The sequence below is a fragment of the Acartia tonsa genome, chromosome 13, assembly GCF_053477335.1.
Source record: "Acartia tonsa isolate MP-2025a chromosome 13, ASM5347733v1, whole genome shotgun sequence".
Taxonomy (NCBI): Eukaryota; Metazoa; Arthropoda; class Copepoda; order Calanoida; family Acartiidae; genus Acartia; species Acartia tonsa.
Genome location: NC_137272.1, coordinates 523,630 through 545,457, shown reverse-complemented (window position 1 = coordinate 545,457; position 21,828 = coordinate 523,630). Strand labels below are relative to the sequence as shown.

Genomic DNA, 21,828 nt, shown 5'->3' with positions numbered 1-21,828 from the left:
GAATAAATATTTACATATTAGCATTTAGTTTATCATATTTCAACCTTGTGTTCAATAGAATTTATATAATTATCATCAGGATTCTGTTTACAAGAAAGAGCTGATTTTTAATGAAAACTTTTTCACATAAATGAACTAAATAGCCACTACATATTTCATTTTGGCACTTTCCAAAATTCAAATGTCAAAATACATTTACAACAAATTCGCAATTTGGGTTCACTCATTTATTAAACATTTTATTTTTATCTACTTAAACAAATTTTTCACTTTCAATTCCTTCTCCCTCCTTTATTTCCTCTTTTATAATTTCTTCCATACTCTTAGCCTCTAGCTTTAAAAAGAGAGGATCCTCATCAGGACTTTCTTCTTCTTTTATTTCTAGTTTAATATCAGCTTCACCACAATCAACAAAACTGGTAGAAGCAGAAGTAGAAGGTGTGACTGTATTCTTTATAGTTTCTAACTTTTTTAGATGTCCAGCTGATTTGTTATGGTTTGACATACTAGAACTGTTGTAATAAGATTTCTGGCATAATTCACATGAGTATGGCATTTCTCCAGTATGGACCCTCGAATGTACAATTAAATGACTTTGTTGTGAGAAAGCCTTTTCACAGATATCTAAAGAGTATGGCTTCTTCCCTGTATGGATCCTCTTGTGCACTGTCAATGCACTTGGTTGTGAGAAAGACTTTTCACATGTATCACATGAGTATGGCTTGTCTCCCGAATGGATCCTTTTGTGTACAGTTAACTCAACGTTTGTACGGAAAAGTTTTTCACATGTTTTACAAGAGTATGGCTTCTCACCTGTGTGGGTCATTTTACGAACAGTTAGATCACCATTTGTACGGAATTCTTTCTCACATGTATCACATGAATATGGTTTTTCTCTTTATCATTTACAGTTTACATCATAACTTCAATACAAACATAAATATTTAAATAAGCACTTGCTAAAGGACGTTCACATATACTTTTATCAAAGAATTGTGATATTTTAGAAATGTTTTTGGAGAAGTAATAGGTATTATTCACACATTAAATCGTGGCTTAAATACAAACATATATACATATATAACAAATTAGCAATTTAGGTTTATTCATTATCAAACATTTTTATATCTATCCACTTAAACAAATTCTTCACTCTCAATTCCTTCTTCATCTTTTATTTCCTCTTTTATAATTACTTCCACACTCTCAGCCTCCATCTTTATGAAGATAGGATCCTCATCAAGAATTTCTTCTTCTTTCTTCTCTATTTTCATCTCGTAGCTTAACTTTTGTACTAGATGCAAATTCTGTTCACAAGAAAGAAAATCTTCATTCTGAATTTCTTCTTTTGTTTCTTGTTTCATAGTTTCTTCTACATTCTCAGCCTCCATGTTGATAGTCAGAGGATCCTCATCTAGAGTTTCTTCTTCTTTTATTTCTAGTTTGATTTTAGCTTCACCATAATCAACAAAACTGGTGGAAGGTAATTTTAATGGTTTCTCACATGTATTAACCATCTTATGACGAGTTAATGAACTACGTCGTGAGAAAGTCTTTTCACATTTATCACAAGAGTATGGCTTTTCACCTGTATGGATCCTCTTATGAACATTTAAATGACCTTGTTGTGAGAAAGACTTTTCACATAAATTACATTCAAATGGCTTCTTTCCTGTATGTATTCTAATATGTCTTGTAAAATTGAACTTTGTAGAAAAATCCTTGTAGCAGATATGACACCTGAGTAAGACACAAGAGTATGACTTTTCTCCTGTGTGGATCCTCTTATGGGCGGTTAACTGACCATTTGTTGTGAACACTTTTTCACATGTATCACAAGAGTATGACTTCTCTCCTGTATGGATCCTCTTATGCACTATCAATGCACTTGGTTGTGAGAAAGCCTTTTCACGTGTATCACATTTGAATGGCTTTTCACCTGTATGAATTCTCTTATGTTCAGTTAAATGATATTTTTGTGAGAAAGCCTTTTTACATACACAACAAGAAAATTGCTTTTCTCCTGTATGAATCCTCTTGTGGACAGTTAACTCTCTTTTTGTAAGGAAAGCTTTTTTACATGTACCAAAAGAGTATGGTTTCTCTCCTATATGGATTTTATTATGGACATTTAATTGAGCTTTTGTACAGAAATTTTTATCACATGTGTCACAAGAGAAAGGTTTCTCACCTGTGTGGGTCATCTTATGAACAGTTAAATTACTAATTGTACGAAATTCTTTCTCACATGCATCACAAGAGTATGGCTTTTCTCCTGTATGGATACTCTTATGCACTATCAATGCACTTGGTTGTGAGAAAGCCTTTTCACATGTATCACATTTGAATGGCTTTTCACCTGTATGAATTCTCTTATGATAAACTAGCGCATTTTTGAGTGAGAACGCTTTATCACATAAATCACATTTGAATGGCTTCTCGCCTGTATGAACTCTCATATGCACTGTTAAATTACTCTTGTAAGAGAATTCCTTGGAGCAGATATAACACTTGTTCATGATGGATTCTTTATTGTTCTTGCACCTGGAATAAATAATTTTTAATGTAATACTTGTGTGAATTAAAAATAATAAATTCAAATTTTTATTGTATATTCTGAATAGAAAATAATTATTCTTTGCTTACATTATTTTATCTTTGACTATTAGCTGTGTTTTAGTGAATTGGGGGTGTTGAGGAGGAGGACGTTTAACCAACAACATTATTTCTCTTTTTAGTGCTTTACCTTAATGTGCCTAGCGAGCATAAGCAACCACAAACCCTTGTTTTTAACAAATAAAATAAGTTGAAAATAGGGAATACTTTCTTTAAGCCCCTCCTGTCCTGGAGCCCTACCCTGCAAGACCTGTTGTGTACTAGCGCTGCAATGCAACCCAATATAACCTAACTTAACCTGAACTTAAGTAAAACACAAAAGCACGAACGAATTCTTCCCAATATAGGAGGGGGGGGGGGGGGATTTCTGAGCTTTACTAGGGAAATCATTATTATTTCAAATGAAAAAAGGTAATTTTTTCAGTGGCCTTTAACTATTATAGGTTTGTACTACACTGTGTGTTATTATTGTACTACACTCCAACAAAAATTAAAAACTATACCTATACTATACTATACTGAATCATTTCAGTAGTAAGCGAAGTCTCTTTATGAGGACAGATAGACATTTACTTACTTTAATTTGCTAAAATAAAACATACCTATGCTTTTTTTCTTTAAATATTTCAATAAAATTCAGTTTTATAACATTTATTCTTATTTCATTTTATATTCTGTCTGAAAAAAAATCACTATTTTACAAGTAACATTTAGTTATAAGAACTAATTAAAGATGATAAAATGATAAATATAAATTGGTTTACAAAAATTAAAGTAGATATTTTGGCATTCAAGAGAAGAACAGAAAAAATAGAAACCGTTTCTACATGAATTTTGAAATTATTGAAATTAAATAAATTTTAAAAATTTACAAGGTGGTATGCAAGGTTAGGACAAGGTTTTTGATTAAAAAAAATTCAATTTTCTACCATGTAGTTTTTAAAATATTATGATTCATATTTTTCTGATATCTGCAACATAGATGCTTGTATTTTTTTCAAAAAAAAAAAAACATGACAACCATTTTAGTGCTTAATTATAAATAACATTTTTTCAGAGTAACATGATTTTTTCTTTAGTATTGATTTTGGAGAAGCAATATGATTTACACATTTATCAAATATTAAATAGGAACATAAATATATAATAAAGCACTTACTAAAAGATCCTTACAACATATTCGCAATTAGGTTCATTCATATAACAAACATTTTAATTTATATCTACTTAAACAAATTCTTCACTCTCAATTCCTTCTTCCTCCTTTATTTCCTCTTTTATAATTACTTCCACACTCTCAGCCTCAATCTTTATAGATATAGGATCCTCATCAAGAGTTTCTTCTTCTTTTATTTCCATCTTTATATTAGCTTCACCACAATCAACAAAACTGGTAGAAGCAGAAGGTGTAACAATATTTATGGATCCTCTTATGCATAGTTAAATGACCTAGTTGAGAGAAAGCCCTGTCACAGGTATCACAGGCGTATTGCGTCTCTCCTGAATGAATCCTCTTGTGTATACTTAATTCACCTTGTTTATTGAAAGTCTTTTTACATATATCACAAGAGTAAGGTTTCTCTCCTGTATGGCTCCTCTCATGCACAGTCAAATAACCTTGTTGTGAGAAAGCCTTATCACATGTATCACAAGAGTATGGCTTTTCTACTGTATGTATCCTCTTGTGGACAGTTAAACTACGACTTGTAAAGAAAGCTTTTTCACAACTTACACATTTGAATGGCTTATCTCCTGTATGGTCCCTCTCATGGACAGTTAACTGACCACTTGAGCGGAAAGCTTTTTCACAAGTATTACATTTGAATGGCTCTCTCCTGTATGAATTCTTATATGCACTGTTAAACTACCCTTTGTAGAGAATTCCTTGGAGCAGATATGACACTTGTTCATGATGGATTCTTTATTGTTCTTACACCTAAAATAAATAATATTGAATGTAATACCTATGTAGAGCTGAAAATAATGATTTCAATCCTTGATAATTTTTAATAACTATTTTAAATACTGATTTTAGTATAACAACTAGTATATATTTAGGTGTGTTCGTGCTGCTGTCACTATGTTGATAAAAGTATTCCAGATGTTCTATATGAAAACTCTCCTCTTACATCTAATTCTTATCTCACTTTCCTTTGTATCCACTCACATAAACATGCATATGTCTTATTACCCGATCTACTTTTGATGTGTTATTAAATGTCCATCTTCAGCTTTTATTTAAAATACATACTATAGAAAACAACCATCCCAAACCTCAACTGTTTGAATAATAATTTGATTACAGAAAACTAATTCACTTTTATGACAGACAGATAGACATTACATTTGTATTATTAATGTTAAAAGATTCTGCTATATAATATTTATTATTTAGAAAACTAACTTACTTTTCTTTGCTAAACTCAAATTACTCGTGTTTTCTTTCTTTTTATAATCTTAGATTCTCAATTCATTTCATATTCAGTCTGAAAATAAATAACAAAAGTTATAAAAAGAGAAATGACTAAACAGAGACAGTATCTTAAAAATTTAGTTGAAATATAATTTTATTATTTTTAAATAATATATATATTAGCATATTTAAAACTTAGTTTAGGGTAAAGGGATAGTTCTACGTAGTGTACATTTTTTTCCAAGAATTATGATTTTTTCTTTAAAAATGTTTATAGAGAAGTAATATTATTTACACATATTATCAAAACTTAATTACATAAATAAACATAATTAAGCACTTTTTAAAGACATTTACAACAAAATCGCAATTTAGGTTCATGCATTTTACAAACTTCCTTATGTTTATCTACTTAAACAAATTCTGCACTCTCATTCCTTCTTCCTCCTTTATTTCCCCTTTTATAATTACTTCCACACTCTCAGCCTCTATCTGTATAGATATGGGATCCTCATCAAGAGTTTCTTCTTCTATCTTCTCTAGTTTGATATTAGCTTTACAACTATCAACAAAACTGGTAGAAGCAGAAGTTTGAACTGTTTTCTTAGTAGATTCTAAGTTCTTGAGATGTCCAGCAGATTTATTATGTGTTGTCAGGTTTGAACTAGAGTAAAAAGATTTCTGACATAATTCACAAGAGTATGGCTTCTCACTAGTGTGGATCCTTTTATGTAAAGTTAATAAACTTGATCGCGAGAAAGCTTTTTCACACAAATTACATTTGAATGGCTTATCACCTGTATGGATCCTCATATGACTTGCCAAATGTTGTTGTAGTGTAAATGCATTTTCACAAAAATCACATTTGAATGGCTTCTCTCCTGTATGAATTCTCAGGTGTCTTGTTAAACTACTCTTTGTAGAGAATTCCTTGAAGCAGATATGACACTTGTGTAGAGTTAATTCACTAGTGTATGGCTTCTCACTACGCTCAGTAAAATGATAATTTAACTCATACTTTGTACGGAAAGCTTTTTCACATGTATCACATGAGTATGGCTTCTCTCCTGTATGGCTTCTCTCCTGTATGGATTCTTATATGCTTAGTCAAGTTACTACTTTCTGAAAATGTCTTTTCACAAAGATCACATTTAAATGGCTTCTCTCCTGTATGAATTCTCACGTGTCTTATTAAACTACCGTTTGTAGAGAATTCCTTACAGCAGATATTACACTTGATCATAATGGATTCTTAATTGTTCTTTCACCTGGAATAAACAATGTTTATTGTAATACTAGTGTAGATTTAAAGATAATAATTATAATTATTTAACATTATTTTTGAAGCATTTCATTTTTATGAATTTAAGATTTATTTAAGATCATGTCCAAAGGCTTTTCAACACGTAGAAAATAGTATTCTATGAAAACTTTCTTCATATGTTAATATCTTAACTAGCATAACAACTCTACAATCGTAAGCAAAGCATCCCTATTATCAAGTGTAAGTTTTTTCTTAAAACTGTTTCATCTATTCAAGAAATTTTGCTTAAAATTTACACACAATTTTGATTAGACGTGTAAGTTTACATTCTGCTTCTTAAGTTTTCACTCTCAACTGGTTTTAATGTTTGTATGTCCAACAATCTGATATTAATTTGCATTGCTTTTATGGATGTTTTCAAACTTTTTTTTATATAAAAAACTAACTTACTTTGATTTGCTAAACTCAATTTACTAGTCTTTTCTTGATCTTTATGTTTATACTGACTTTAGTTTTATAATCTTCAGTCTTATTTCATTTTAAATTCAGTCTGAAAATAAATTAAATGAGTTATTTCCTAACACAATCTTTACCATAAATGTTTACATCCCAAGATATTACATGAATAAGAGATAGATAATCATAAATACTGATGAAAATGGGTTAGAAGGGTCTTAAGCATTGGACAGACAGATGGACAGACATTATTCTACTTTGTATTAAACATTAGCTTCCTATTTTCATAAAATGTGACATAAATAACATTTAAATAGCTACACACCTGTATGGATCTGCTTTTTTATAATAATTAAATGGATACAATCATCTAAAGTTTTTTCACAAAATTTGAACTGTTTCACACCTCTCAAATGTGTTTACAAAACTAATTTATATAATAATACCCTTGATTAAAACCATGCCAAATGCTAAACCTGAAGCTGTAAAGCCTTTGTAACAAAATAATTAGTTTTGATTTACAAAATAGGAGAATATAATTTTTAAAAAATTATCTTAAAATAACAGTAAAAGCAGAAAAAATACAGTATATACAGATTTAATTCTATAAAAAAAGTAATTAATATTAACATTGAAAATATTACAATATTTACATAATCAGGTATTTCATATAAGAAAACCTATTGTTAATTACATTGCAATCTTATGCTCAATGATATCAATTGTGTCTACTCTAACCTCATCAGAATTATGTTCACAAGAAAGAGAATCTTTATTCTGAAAATCTTCTTCTTCTATTTCCTGTTTTATAGTTTCTTCCAAATTCTCAGCCTCCATCTTTATAGAGAGAGGATCCTCATCAAGATTTTCTACTTCTTTAACCTCTATTTTTACATCAGCTTCACCACAATCAACAAAACTCGTAGAAGCAGAATGTAGAACTGTATTCTTAGTTGATTCTAATTTCTTGAGATGTCCAGCTGATTTATTATGTGTTGCCAGGTTTGAACTAGAGTAATAAGATTTCTGGCATAATACACAAGAGTATGGCTTCTCTCCGGTATGGATTCTCTTATGATCAGCTAATGAACTTTGTTGTGAGAAAGACTTTTCACATGTATCACATTTGAATGGCTTCTGACGTGTATGGATCCTTTTATGTTCAATTAGATAAACTTGTTGTGAGAAAGCCTTATCACATGTATCACAAGAGTATGGCTTCTCTCCTGTATGGGCCCTTTTATGTACAGTTAACGCACTTTGTTGTGAGAAAGCCTTTTTACATGTATCACAAGAGTATGGCTTCTCCCCTGTATGAATCCTCTTATGGACAGCCAAAAGAACTTCTTGTGAGCAGGGTTTCGGATCCGGATCTGGATCCGGATCCGCAAGGATCCGCATATTTTCAAGTCCAAGGATCCGGATCCGGATCCTGCAGTTGTGAGAATGACTTTTTACATGTATCACAAGAGTATGGTTTCTCCCCTGTATGAATCCTCTTATGGACAGCCAAATGAACTTCTTGTGAGAAAGCCTTTTCACATGAATCACACGAGTATGGCTTCTCGCCTGTATGAATTCTCATATGCCTTGTCAAATCACTCTTTCTAGAGAATTCCTTGGAGCAGATATGACACTTGTTCATGATGAATTATTAATTGTTCTTGCACCTGGAATAAATAATATTTAATGCAATAGGTACTTGTGTAGAAATGAAAATAATAATTCTAAGCCCGTATAATTTTACAGCAGTATGACCTACGAAAAAGTATTTTTTAGGGTTTGCAGCCCTTATTACTCAATGTATCATCAAAAATAGCATATAACTATTATCTGTGTTCTCTGCACATTATTTTAAATTAAATTTTAAGTATCTCTATATACAGGATTTGCAGCCTAAATCATTTAAAATAAGCAATTATTGGACTTTGAATCAGGGTTGGTAAAAACCCGGTTTTTTTTTAAATAACCCAACCCAATTAAACGTACTACATCGCCGTCAACTTCTTTTTTATGTTTTGTTGTAATCTTTAAAAATTTTAACATTTAACCTTAAACCTTATTCTTTTGCTCCTGAGTTTAATAAAAAAATACTAAATTCTTATTTTCTTTAATTCCATTTACTTCAGTACATCTGTATATTTTATATTAAGTTTTTTGTTTAGGGCTTAATCCTTTCACCACATGTTCCTAGGGTTACTAATTAAAAATTGTTGATTATATAATTTTAGCTTGCACTCTATGTTTGCGTTAAACTTATGCTATATGTAAATATTCTTAATCTGTCATTATCACTGTATTTTAATATGTTGACTGAAATAAATATTTGATGTTGATGTTGATGATGTTGTTTCCACACAAGCATATATAAAAAAAAATTTTACCTCCATTAACACCAGAGATTTTTAGAGCTAAAGTTTTGAAAAAGTGACTGAGCAAAAAGTAACTTTTAACATGAAATGACTTTTTCAGAAAAATTAAGATAGAAATCCTATAGCAACTGCCATAATTAATCCTTTCCATAAACAAGGGTATGTAAATAGCCTGAAATTTTCAAATAATCAATTCATTCAGTAGTATATTTTGCCATTAAAAATTTATATTTTTTTGTGGAATAAAAAAAAATAATTAGTTAACTTGTTTTTCTTTGTATATCATACTTCAGTTATCAGAAAGACATAATAAAACCATCCAAAAATTATGAGAAACATAAAAAAATCTTTTTCTCAGTCACTTTTTCAAAACTTTAGCTCTAAAAATCTCTGGTGTTAATAGAAGTAAAATTAATTTTTTATATATGCTTGTGTGAAAATGTACAGAGAACACGGATATATGCTATTTTTGATGAGACATTGAAAAATAAGGGCTGTTAACCCTAAAAGATACTTTTTCTTGTGTCATACTGTATAATCATTTCAAATACTGATTTTATTATTACAGTTACTCTGTGATCAAGGTGTGTCCGTACGTCTGTCACTATGTAGGTAAAAGTACTCTATTATAACTCATCTCCTTACATCCATACCTTAATTTGAATACCTACTCTATATGTAGGGTGTGTCCGTCACTATCTAGGTAAAAGTATTCCAGATGTACTCTATGAAAACTCTCCTCTCACATCTAATCCTTATCCCACTTTCCCTTCTATCCACTTACATGTACATAAATATAGTGATATTAAATGCTCTACTTTTGATGTTTTATTCATTGTACATCTTCAGTTTTTATTTAAAATACATACTATATAAAAAACCATCACAAACCTAAACTGTTTAAATGATAATTTTATTACAGAAAACTTTTATGACAGACAGATAGATATCTACATCTTTAATATTAATACTTTAAAGATTCTACTAAATAATATTTGTAATATAGAAAACTATCTTAATTTACTTTGCTTTACTCAAATTCTCGTGTTTTCTTTCTTTACATAACCTCAGAGTCTCAATTCATTTTATATTCAGTCTGAAATTAAATATAATAATAATTTCACATGTAAAACAATTCTAAATATGAGAAAAAAACGAGAAATATATTGGATAACAAAAATTAAAGAAGTTATAAAAGCTTTGGCATTCAAGAGAAGGACAGAAAAAAATTACAATTTTTTATCAATTAGTATTCCTCAAACTTAGGTTAGGATGATTTGGGTATGTACAAGGTAAACCTGTAAGGTTGGGACGACACATGCTTATGTTTAATCAATAAAGCAAACAAAATATATAAGATACTAACTATTTACACAGTTTGTTCAAAGAATTATGATTTTTAAAAAAATTATTTTTGGAGAAGTAATATTATTTACACATATTATTAAATCTTAAATACAAACATTAATAAACATAATTGGGCACTTTTTAAAAGACATTTACAACAAAATGGCAATTTCAACAAATTCGCTATTTAGGGTCATGCATTCATCAAACATTTTTATTTCTAAACAAAATCTTCACTCTCAATTCCTTCTTCCACCTTTATTTCCTCTTATATAATTACTTCCACACTCTCAGCCTCAATCTTTATAGATAAAGGATCCTCATCAAGAGTTTCTTCATCTTTTATTTCCATCTTTATATTAGCTTCACCACAATCAACAAAACTGGTAGAAGCAGAAGGTGTGACAAAATTCCAACTGGATTTATGGATCCTCTTATGCATAGTTAAATGACCTAGATGAGAGAAAGCCCTGTCACATGTATCACAGGCGTATGGCGTCTCTCCTGTATGGATCCTCTTATGGTTATTTAATTCCCATTGATATAAAAAAGCTTTTTCACATGTATCACAAGAGTATGGCGTCTCTCCTGTATGGATCCTCTTATGGTTATTTAATTCCCATTGATATAGGAAAGCTTTTTCACATGTATCACAAGAGTATGGCTTCTCTCCTGTATGAATTCTCAGGTGTCTTGTTAAACTACTCTTTGTAAAGAATTCCTTGAAGCAGATATGACACTTGTGTAGAGTTAATTCACTAGAGTATGGCTTCTCACTATGCTCAGTAAAATGATAATTTAACTCATACTTTATACGGAAAGCTTTTTCACATGTATCCTGTATGGATTCTTATATGCTTAGTTAAGAGACCACTTTCTGAAAATGTCTTTTCACAAAGATCACATTTAAATGGCTTCTCTCCTGTATGAATTCTCATGTGTCTTATTAAACTACCGTTTGTAGAGAATTCCTTGCAGCAGATATGACACTTTTTCATGATGGATTATTATCTGTTCTTGCACCTGGAATAAACGGATATTTAATGAATACCTGTGAAGAATTAAAAATTATAATTTTAATCCTTTATCATTTTTAAAATCTGTTTATTGTATGGCTTTATATTTACAGCTTCTCTATACAACAAAGTACTTAAGTTACTTAAATTTTTCTTTAAAATGTTGTTTATTTTTTTCTGAACTACTTATAGATAAAATTATCATTGTACTTGTTATAAGCTAACTTACTTTTTTTCTGAACTCAAAATTGAAGATTATTTTCTCCTTATGTTTCAATTGACTGAAAAAAAAATATTTCTGTTAAAATATGTATTTGAGGCTAGTGACTCAAGGGACTGACTGGAAGATTTCTTCCTGGCTAATTCTCGCCTCCGCTTAGTCTACATAACCTTGGTGGATAATTGAGTACCTAGTTTTGATAAAGAATGTAAAAAATATTTCACAACTCTTGGCCTTAGCTTCTCTGCAAAATCGTCATTTACTAGTAATTTAATTTGAGACACCTGCCATACTCATACAGGTGAGGTAATAATGAGAAGCTCCTGTAAGACAACATATCAAGGACTAATGTGCATAATTAAACATGGAGCTTGAGCTAGTCAAAAGGATAAATCTAAATGAAAACTATAGTCTACTAAAGTATTAAGGTTACCTAGGTAGCTAATTATAATATTAAAATTGAGGTTTGAGAAGTGTCTATGTATATATAGGTACCTGAGTAATAAAACATCATAAATGTGTTTTAAGAGGTGCATAGAAAAAATAAGCTAATAATACTGTTGATAATTAGGAAGTTTGGGAGGATTACCCACTGACTTCTTAAATATAAGTTCAATTCTCTTCACAGACAATAAATATGAATGACATATTCATTTATAATTTGTCAATAATAGTTTCTTGCTAGTGTCTATATGATGCGTGCATAAAGATGAGGTTTGCAAGAAGTATGCAACTCTACAAATTGAACAAATTAAATTAGGATTTTCCTCATCTCTGCTCTTTATTCCTATAAACATTCTATACATAATGGAACACCTGCCACCCAGTAAAATGTTGGTCACATGTCACAATAATTGTGACAATATTATTTGTGACATGTCACTAGTTTTTACAATTTTATGATTTTTTTGTGACATTTCACAAAAAATGATTCACTCCAAAAATATTATTTGTGACATGTCACTAGCTTTTCTAATTTTAGAATTTTTTTGTGACATTTCACACAAAAAATGATTCACTCCAAAAATATTATTTGTGACATGTCACTAGTTTTTTCAATTTTAGATTTTTTTGTGACACTTCACAAAAAAATGATTCCCTCAAAAAAAATTATTTGTGATATGTCACTAGTATTATAATTTTAGAATTTTTGTGACATTTCACAAAAAAATATCCATACCAATTCACAAAAAAATGATTCCCTCCAAAAATATTATTTGTGACATGTCACTAGTTTTTACAATTTTATAATTTTTGTGACATTTCACAAAAAAATTATTCGCTCCAAAAATATTATTTGTGACATGTCACTAGTTTTACAATTTTAGAATTTTTTGTGACATTTCACAAAAAATGATTCCCTCCAAAAAAAATATTTGTGACATGTCATTAGTTATATAAATTTAGAATTTTTGTGACATTTCACAAAAAAAATATCCATAGCAATTCAAAAAAAATAATTTCCTCCAAAAATATTATTTGTGACATTTCACAAAAAATGATTCCCTCATAAAAAGTTATGTGTGTCATGTCACTAGTTTTATAATTTTAGAATTTTTGTGACATTTCACAAAAAAAGTTATCCATACCAAATATTTCAAATATAAAAAAATATTATGCGGGAACCCTGAATTGATAATAAAATTGAGTGATTTTTAAATATTTATTTAATTTTTATCATCAAAGCTTTTTTTATGAATCAAAGCTTTGTATTAGAATTCATATAATCAGAAAAAAATAAACTTTGCGTCGAATGTAGTGGTTAACAATAAAGTTTTATTTAAATGTGGTGATTTAAATAATTGAAAATGCGGGAACTCTGTTGTAACATGTTCCGCGGCATTCTCTTGCGCACCCGGATTCAAATTTAAATGAAATTGCAAAATTAATTTGTGTAAAATTCTAAATTACGTTAATTTAACAATAAAAGTTATAAGTTTGTGGTATTTTTTAGTTATTTTTTACATCTTTTTAATAATTAATTTTATAAATATTGTTTTTTTCGTTAAAGTAAAGCAAAACAAGCTGCTTTTCTTTTAAAGTAAATATTTTTCTAAATTTAAAACTTTGGGTACCTATAAAAGAATAATTATTAACTTTTTAATAATTCAACCTATAATTAATAAATTGATCTGTAAATTTCAGAATCAAGAATGCAGGAGTTATATCAGAGTTTGAAGCTTATATATAAATCTGGGTTGTATGGTAGTTTTACAAAAGCTTTTTCAGTTTGTTAACAGCAGTAGTCACTCCAGAGTTGAAGCGTTGAAAATGCGAATAAACAATCATTTGTATAAATAAATAGGCAAGTTATTTTTCTTAAAATTTTGTCAATAATCACTTAGGTATCATGACATTTTGAATAAAAAGATTAAAGTAACTCCGTGGTCATTTAAAAGAAAAAAATTATGTTTTTGAAATTTATAGATCGATCTTATGATTAAGGATGAGACTTTAGGTATCTTTCTCTTTTTAAATAAATAAAGTAATAATATAAAAATCTTCATAGTATAAAATTATAAATCTATAAAAAAAATATGACTTCAACTTGCTTAGGTATAAAAAAGTAACATTGATGTTTATATGTACTCTTCAAGCAAATACATCACAGAGGAGAGGGATACATACTATTTGTACCCAAAGTTTTATAATCATGTTCGTTGGATCAAATACTTTGGGTTGGTACTAATATTGAATTTTATTGGTTGGTTTAAAACTAGTAGGGAGTATTTTGAAGTTTATAACAAATAATTATATTTTGTTCATGATTATTGGGGATGTATAACAATTTATCTCCATTGTCTTATCCCTGTTAATAGTAGACAGTTCACCCACTAACAAAAGTCGTAAATTATTTTTTTTCCAAAGTCTTATCCCCTAAAATCCCTGAAAATTTTTTGCTATTGAACTAACAGTTGTTTTATTCGCAGTACGATAGAGTAACTTAAAACCTAAAGATACGCACATACCAAAGTCAAATTCTTGTTTTATGTTAAGGTGAGCAACGAGAGCAAAAGTGAAATCGAAATTAACTGCTGTGGACTTTAGTGCTAGCTCAAGGAATAAGGTTTATGCTTAATTGATTTGACAACCTATTTAAAACCAAAATTATACATGTATTAAATGTATCTCTAATAACTAATAGGTAGACGTTCCTATAAAAATAATTTAGAAGACATCCTAGAAACTTTAAAAAGCATGTTTTGCCTAGTCTCCTGAAAATAGTCGTAATCAGGGAGGGAGGGGACATTTGACTGTACATTGCACTAACTACCAAAGTTTTAAGAACGCTTTCTAGTTTCTGATATTCGTTGGCTATAAAATGTAGATACACTAATAGAGTCGAAATGTTCTTTAATTTTATTTATCAGGAGATGTATACCTATACATTTATCGTTTTTGTTGACTTGTAAAGTTGTAACTTAAGATGCCAGATATTATGTAAACCTTATTTCTCTGTTGATTTTAGTTAAACAGATTTGGTGCTTAGTTTCACCATTGTCTTGCCTGTCCGTTCGCCCCTTAAGGTAATATTCACATTCCCACATGAACAATCATTACACCCCAGAAAAAAGTCCTTATGTAAAAGTTCCAGGATGTCTGTCTGTGTGTCACACAATTAAGAATGGAGTATAGCCTATATAGATCTAATTTAGGATCCTTATAATCAATAATTTTTAAAAACAAAGCTTTTCTAGTATTAGGTTAGGTCCGTCCGTACTTCCGTCCTTCTGAAACTGTTTGCTCTTTTCTTGAAAATAAATTTCTTTTTAATACTGATGTTTATACAATTAGATAAAATTGATAATAGATAATTTAGATAATCTACAAATGGATTTCTTCTTCATAATACTTCTACGAGACGAACAGACAGATTCTTTTTATACAGTAGTTTCATTTTAATAGTAAAGTTAATAATATATTTTCATTAAGGATGTCGTAACTGCTGGGGGCAAACTTCCAGCATCTGAAGCTGGATGGTAACAGTCATTTATCAGCGCACAGGCTGCTTTGTATGCTAAGGAAAGATTTCATATCAAATTATTGTTTTTTTAAGTCTCAAATGCAATTAAAATATAGAAAGGCAAATATAAAAAAAAACCTATGTTAGAAGACACATCCTATTGAAGTCTTCACCCCCCCCTCCTTGTTTGAGTCTTGACTTATTCTAACTTAACTAAAAAAAGTTTCCTATGTTTGCTATGTTAGATACATGACAATATGTAATGTTGAATTAATACCTAGCATGTCGAACAAAGGAAATAACCTAAGAATGTTTATTTTATGAATTCATAAAAAAATGATAGGGATTTGAAACCTGTATAAAAGAATAAGATCCGATATTCCACATAATTTCAAAGAAAACTGAATCACCAAGGACTTTTTTCAATGCAAAAGAACAGGTAATTCTATATCTGTATCTTTAATAGCAGCTAAGATGTTTTAAAAAAATATGTACAAGGTTTACGACATACTGGCATTCAAATTATAGAGTAATTTTGCTTTAAAATCATGTTTAATAATCATAAGAATAAACAAGGATGACAACATCCATAAAAGCGAAGCACTGAAACGTTAGGACAAACGGACATTAACACTTGTATAGTGTCTAAACTGAATTATCAGAATATAAAAGTATAAGAGTCGAAGCAAAATTGTAAGTAAATTTGTTGAAAAACTTCTTGATACAGGATAATGTTTATTGAGTTTATGGACATACTTACATTTTTAGGATTTGATTATAGAGTTGCTTCGCTTAAAATATTGTTCTTTGTTGTCCCAGGAATCAATATACCAAAAATCACATCAAACGGATAATTAGATCACATAAAAATTTGCTGTTAAAAAATTAGAAAAATCAACATGTTTAAAATGGACGTACGGACATTCTGGTAATGATTAAAGAGTTGCTACGCTTTCTAAATCGTACCTAACTACTACAGGAATAATCATGCAAAGTTTGAAATCGATAGGACAATTCTAACATGCCTAAATTAACGAATAAAAGCTATCTATCTCGGACGGACGGACGGACGGACGGACGGACGGACGGACCGACCCTAATTATAGAAAAGCTTCGCTTTTAAAAACATAAATTCGTGTATTATGGTCATAATAATACTTGAATGTTAAAGGGACTGTGAACGTAAATTTTTCTCATCTTAATATCAAATCTTAACATTATCTCATTCATAATATCTCACAGATAGAGCAAAACGCGCTTTTGTTTGCTTAAAAAACGGCTTTTTCCGACGATTTTTATAAGGTACGGGGAAAGGAAGAAATTTTCCGTATTATATAAAATGTGCATTAAATTGCTTTTTTCTCCCATTATAGCTAAAATTAAACTTTTTCACATAGTTCTAGATTTTTCCTAACAGTTAAGCTGACTTTTAACATAATCCTTGCTTTAATCCAATGTATAGTTACTTAGAAATTGATCAAATAAGCAATATTTTTTTATTGAAAACCAAATACAATAACAAAGCCAGAAACAGGTTTTTTATTAGTATCCAATTAACTTTAAATGGCCCATCTCTCGCCCACCTTTAATTACAAATTTGTAAATAATAAAGACGCAATATTTCTTTATAAACAGTCTGATAAAAGTGTAAACTAATTCTCCAAAGTGGGTTATTTATTGTTCAACACAATAAAAAAGGATATTATTATTTTATATAACCTATGAGATTCAACCCTTTGTAGACAGTGAGGTATTTTTTTTGTCAATAATACGAATTTAAAATATGTCTTTATTACCTAATTACTACGTTATAAAAAAACGAATTGGCAATTTTATAGCATAAAATAAATCCTTAACAGTAAGTAAATTGTTTCAACTATATATGACAAGTTAAATATCCCTACAAACATTATAAGAAACAAAAACGTTCAGATTTTCCCTGTTTTTTCCTTTTTCCCTCTCAAAATACCATAAAATCAAGGCATTATTTCTGGATATTTTTGTGAATAGGACATTTTTGGTTGATCAGTGTAGTGAAATGTGCTTAGTAAATGTTAAGATTTGATAATCAGATGAGAAATTTTTACATTCACACTCCCTTTAAGAGTAATCTTAATAATAAAGTTTTCTTTTTCAGGGATACTGTAGAAGAAAGCATGCCGTTGATTTCGAAGCCTTATTGTAACTGACCTCCATCGTTAATTAACATATATCCTGCATTCCTTTTTTTGGGAGAGTAATTTTTAGCATTAGAACTTTTTGTTTTGCAAGAGTTGAACTTATTAACATAAATAAATTGCAGTGGTTTTTACTATAATGCTTGGCGACAAACCAACCACAAATTAAAACAACAAAAGTATTGAGGGGGGGGGGGGGGAGTCTTTAATCCTTAATTAACTTAACATAAATTCACTTAAAATAAGTATCAAAATAGTTTGTTTGGTCGGCAAGCATTAGACGGGAATACTTCTTTCTATAGTATCAAACTTTAAATATGTTTTCTCGTATTCATTCGAATCCGGTGGATAGGAACCGGTTCTCATCCATACCAAAAAACTATGTCTAGCATCGAATTATATCCAGCTTTCTACGAATATAAAAATGTACAATCATGAGATTAAAACAGTTTTTTTAGCCCGTGCCTTCGGTACCTCGGGGCAAAAAAACTGGTTTTAATCTTATAATTGTATATTCTATATGCGCGGAAAGCTGTTTATAATATGATGCGAGAAATAACTATTATCAAATGCTGTGATTATTAAGTTTTGTCAAATGGTGTGATTATTAAGAAGTTAATATTTATAAATAAATCTATTTTTTATTACCTTTTTATTTCTGTAGTACCATTGTGACATGTCACTTGTGACGTGTCACTTATAATTCATGTTAATAAAAAATTGTGACAAGTCACACACATACTTGGTGACAAGTCACATATTGGGAGACATTCATACATTCAATGTGACAAGTCACAAACATTCTTTGTGACAAGTCACACAATACTTTGTGACAAGTCACATATTCGGAGACATTCATACATTCAATGTGACAAGTCACAAACATTCTTTGTGACAAGTCACATATTCTGAGACATTCATACATTCTATGTGACAAGTCACACACATTCTTTGTGACAAGTCACACAATATTTTGTGACATTTCACTCAAAAATCTTGTGACATGTCACATTTTTGATGACAAACTCACTATATAAAGTGTGTGACCGGTCACAAGTTTAGGCGTGTGACATTGTGACATGTCACAAACGTTAACATCGGAAAAAGTTGTGACATTTTTCAAAAACATGTTACTGGGCATACTCAATAATGGTAATGTAATAATTTAGTAGCTTCCACAAGAAACAGATGAAATGGAAAGAATAAGAAAATGTTTATCTTATTTTATTTATTTACTTACCTATGTATAACATAATAAGTATTTTAATGTATTCACAAAAATGATTTTTAATTATATATCATTATTGTAGGGAATATTTTGATAGTTTCTAATACTAAAGATACTGCATGGAAGGTCCATGATTAATTTCATATGAAAATGCTGAATATTTGAATATTTATGTGGCCTAAAACTTGTTTTGTTCTGTAACTAAAGAGAAGTGCGTATATTAAGGTAATAAAGGGGGGGGGGGGGCGGAAGAAGCATTTGGGTTGTAAGAAAATTTTTACTTAGAATTGTTTGTCAGAATCACTGTCTCTAGTCACTGACTGTATGTCAGTCTTATTACAATTTTTTACATTATCAATGGTTTGATGCCAGAAAAAATATATCTTTTTCTTTAAAATTTGGTTACAATTATCCATACAATTTTTATCCTAATAATAATGTCTGTAAACAATTAGGAATGTTTCTGTCTAAGTGCGAAAAAGTTGTGTTTGATCTATAAAATTATAATAAATATTTTCAAAAATGATAAAATATTAATAAATAATGAAAAATAGACATTTTTGATGTTGAAAAATACTCTAAATTTAGATATTCCATCCAGATATATGTCTCTACCAATTAATTATTATTGATTAGGTATAACATATAGATATATTCTACAATCAAATATTTGCTTTGTTATTGGAATTGTTTTGAAAAATGCTATGTTTATTTACACTGTACGAATGCCGCACTCTCTATTTATTACAAAATGTCGTCTTTCAAAAATCGTTTGGTCAAAATATTCTAGAACATATTTTCCCCAGAAAAAAAATTTGTTTTTTGATAAAAATTTTCATATTTCATGCAGACAAGTCAATATCTTTAGCTGTATATACTTTAATGACAATATTAAAATCAAACTATAAATAAATTTTGTTTTTTTAATTTTTTTTTTCAAAGAAAATGCAAAGGGAATTTTTAACATAGTTTTAAGTATATTCAAAGACGACATTTAAAAGTCTGCATAATGTGCGGCATTTGAGCATTATTTATAAACAACTACTTTGAATTAGATCTTTGTAACTGTTAATAATATCAAATGCTATTGTTCATAACGAAATCAAGATTATAAATATGAACTATAATCAAAGACAATATTTTAAAGTCTACATAAAGTGCGGCATTTGAGCATTATTTGTAAACAAAACTATTTTTGATTTAAATCTTTGTTACTGTTATTGTTCAAAAATAAATCAAATGAAAATTATAAATATAAATTATATATGTAAATGAAACATATATGATAAGCAATGTATTTAAAATAAAGTAGAATTGTTCTTAATTAGTACAATTGGAAACTTCTAGTGAAATGGCATGTTAAGTGCAGCAAATACAAATAATATTTAACAATGAATATCAGTAATGGTTAAAATTTACAACCATGTCAAATTATTTGCAATCATGTTAGACATTCTGATATTTCTATAATCAGGACTTGAACCTCTTTAAGTCTTTGTTAGGTTTGATTATGAAAGAAATATGATTTTTAAATGGTATAGCAAAGCAACATATTTTGTTGGGTGCACAGGTTTTTGCCAGTCTTATATCCGAATCATATATAATCCTTTTGAAAAGACAGGCCTGTCTTTAGGGGGGGGGGGGAGGACGGGGTGTTAAACAGGATATTTTGTATGATAATAAATTTTTATTTTATAAAAAAAGTTTAACTAACTTCAATAAATTCTCAGAAGTTTAATTAGTTAGGTACCTATGCCCTTTTTGTATAAATGCAAACATCAAATATTGTATAGATATATTATCTGTTGCTGCGTAGTACTTAATAACTTTTCTTTTAAGGTAAAATATTGTTAGGTGGGTGTGCCTTTTTAATATGTCAAAATTAAGGGGGGGGGGGGGTAGATTCATCTAGTTGTAAAGCAGAGTTTAGGTTAGTGTGGTTGCAGGGGTATGATAACAATATTCTCTGGTTTCCTCCTCTAACCAATTAAAATTTTTAGGTCATTTTATTTTGGTCTCAAATATTTTACTGAACTTTCACCTTTTTGAGAATAGGCACCTAGGTAATTTTTTTTTTTTAATAAAATACCTGGAGTACAGCTAATCCAATTTTATGTCTTCTTAATCCTGTAATATACAGTAGTAAGGCTTTTTGTCTGAATCTAAATGTTTCGGTATGTATTTCTTGTATTCCCTGGCAAGTTCGAACCCATTAATCCCTTTTCCTTACACCAAATTTCCCCAGAGAATGAGTGTGTTACGCGGCATTCCTAACTATCTCCGCGCGTCTCGTGGCTTGTAAACGAACAAAAAAGACGCGCACTTTTCCTTTGATTAGTCCCACGTGAGGAGCTACGTGAATGAAAATAATGTATTGCTTGAATATACATGCGCTCTGATGTGTGGAATATCTCAAATAAGCCTTCTGCTTAGTTGACATCATATGTGGTAAGAATTTATCTTTTAATTCTTGAAAATAAGCGTAGAATGGTACAAATTTATGAAGAAATTTAAAACATTAATTTTTCAACAAATAGACCATTTAACTGCTAAGTTTTATCATACAAATATTTTCCTTTATTTTATTGATCATTTGAATCTAAAATTATCAATTTCTGATGCGATTTAATATGTTTCGTGCCAATTTAAAGTTTTTAGAAATTTTATATTTTTAATTAAATTGAAATCACGCAACCTCGATCTTACAAAAATAATAGCCATTAATATTATGTAATTAATTCTATATTTTTGTTTT

General features: G+C 29.4%; 2 protein-coding genes and 2 long non-coding RNA genes across 6 annotated transcripts; 2 read left to right on the top strand and 2 right to left on the bottom strand.

Annotated features, from left to right (window-relative positions):
- Positions 1–49: 49 nt before the first annotated feature.
- LOC145303727 (uncharacterized) lies at positions 50–3,313 on the bottom strand. The gene is made up of 2 exons (XM_080145331.1): positions 3,219–3,313; positions 50–2,544 (listed from the first exon to the last, which is right to left on the bottom strand). Exon 2 carries the CDS (start codon positions 2,517–2,519, stop codon positions 1,137–1,139), a length of 1,383 nt encoding a protein of 460 aa, XP_080001457.1. The 5' UTR covers positions 2,520–2,544; positions 3,219–3,313; the 3' UTR covers positions 50–1,136.
- Positions 3,314–7,439: 4,126 nt separating this feature from the next.
- LOC145304089 (uncharacterized) lies at positions 7,440–10,219 on the bottom strand. Its single transcript, XM_080145846.1, has 2 exons — positions 10,146–10,219; positions 7,440–8,419 (listed from the first exon to the last, which is right to left on the bottom strand). The coding sequence occupies exon 2, from the start codon at positions 8,148–8,150 to the stop codon at positions 7,440–7,442; it is 711 nt and encodes a 236-aa protein (XP_080001972.1). The 5' UTR covers positions 8,151–8,419; positions 10,146–10,219.
- A 2,312-nt stretch (positions 10,220–12,531) lies between these two features.
- On the top strand, positions 12,532–15,726 carry LOC145335413 (uncharacterized). The gene is made up of 4 exons (XR_013885211.1): positions 12,532–14,009; positions 14,702–14,771; positions 15,174–15,231; positions 15,638–15,726. It is a non-coding gene; the product is annotated as an uncharacterized LOC145335413 (long non-coding RNA).
- A 283-nt stretch (positions 15,727–16,009) lies between these two features.
- LOC145335414 (uncharacterized) lies at positions 16,010–18,492 on the top strand. Of its 3 annotated transcripts, none has more exons than XR_013885214.1 (3): positions 16,010–16,107; positions 17,806–17,972; positions 18,148–18,492. It is a non-coding gene; the product is annotated as an uncharacterized LOC145335414 (long non-coding RNA). The 3 variants fall into 3 exon arrangements; XR_013885213.1 differs by having other exon boundaries at positions 18,120–18,492; XR_013885212.1 differs by having other exon boundaries at positions 18,103–18,492.
- The last annotated feature ends 3,336 nt before the right edge of the window (positions 18,493–21,828 follow it).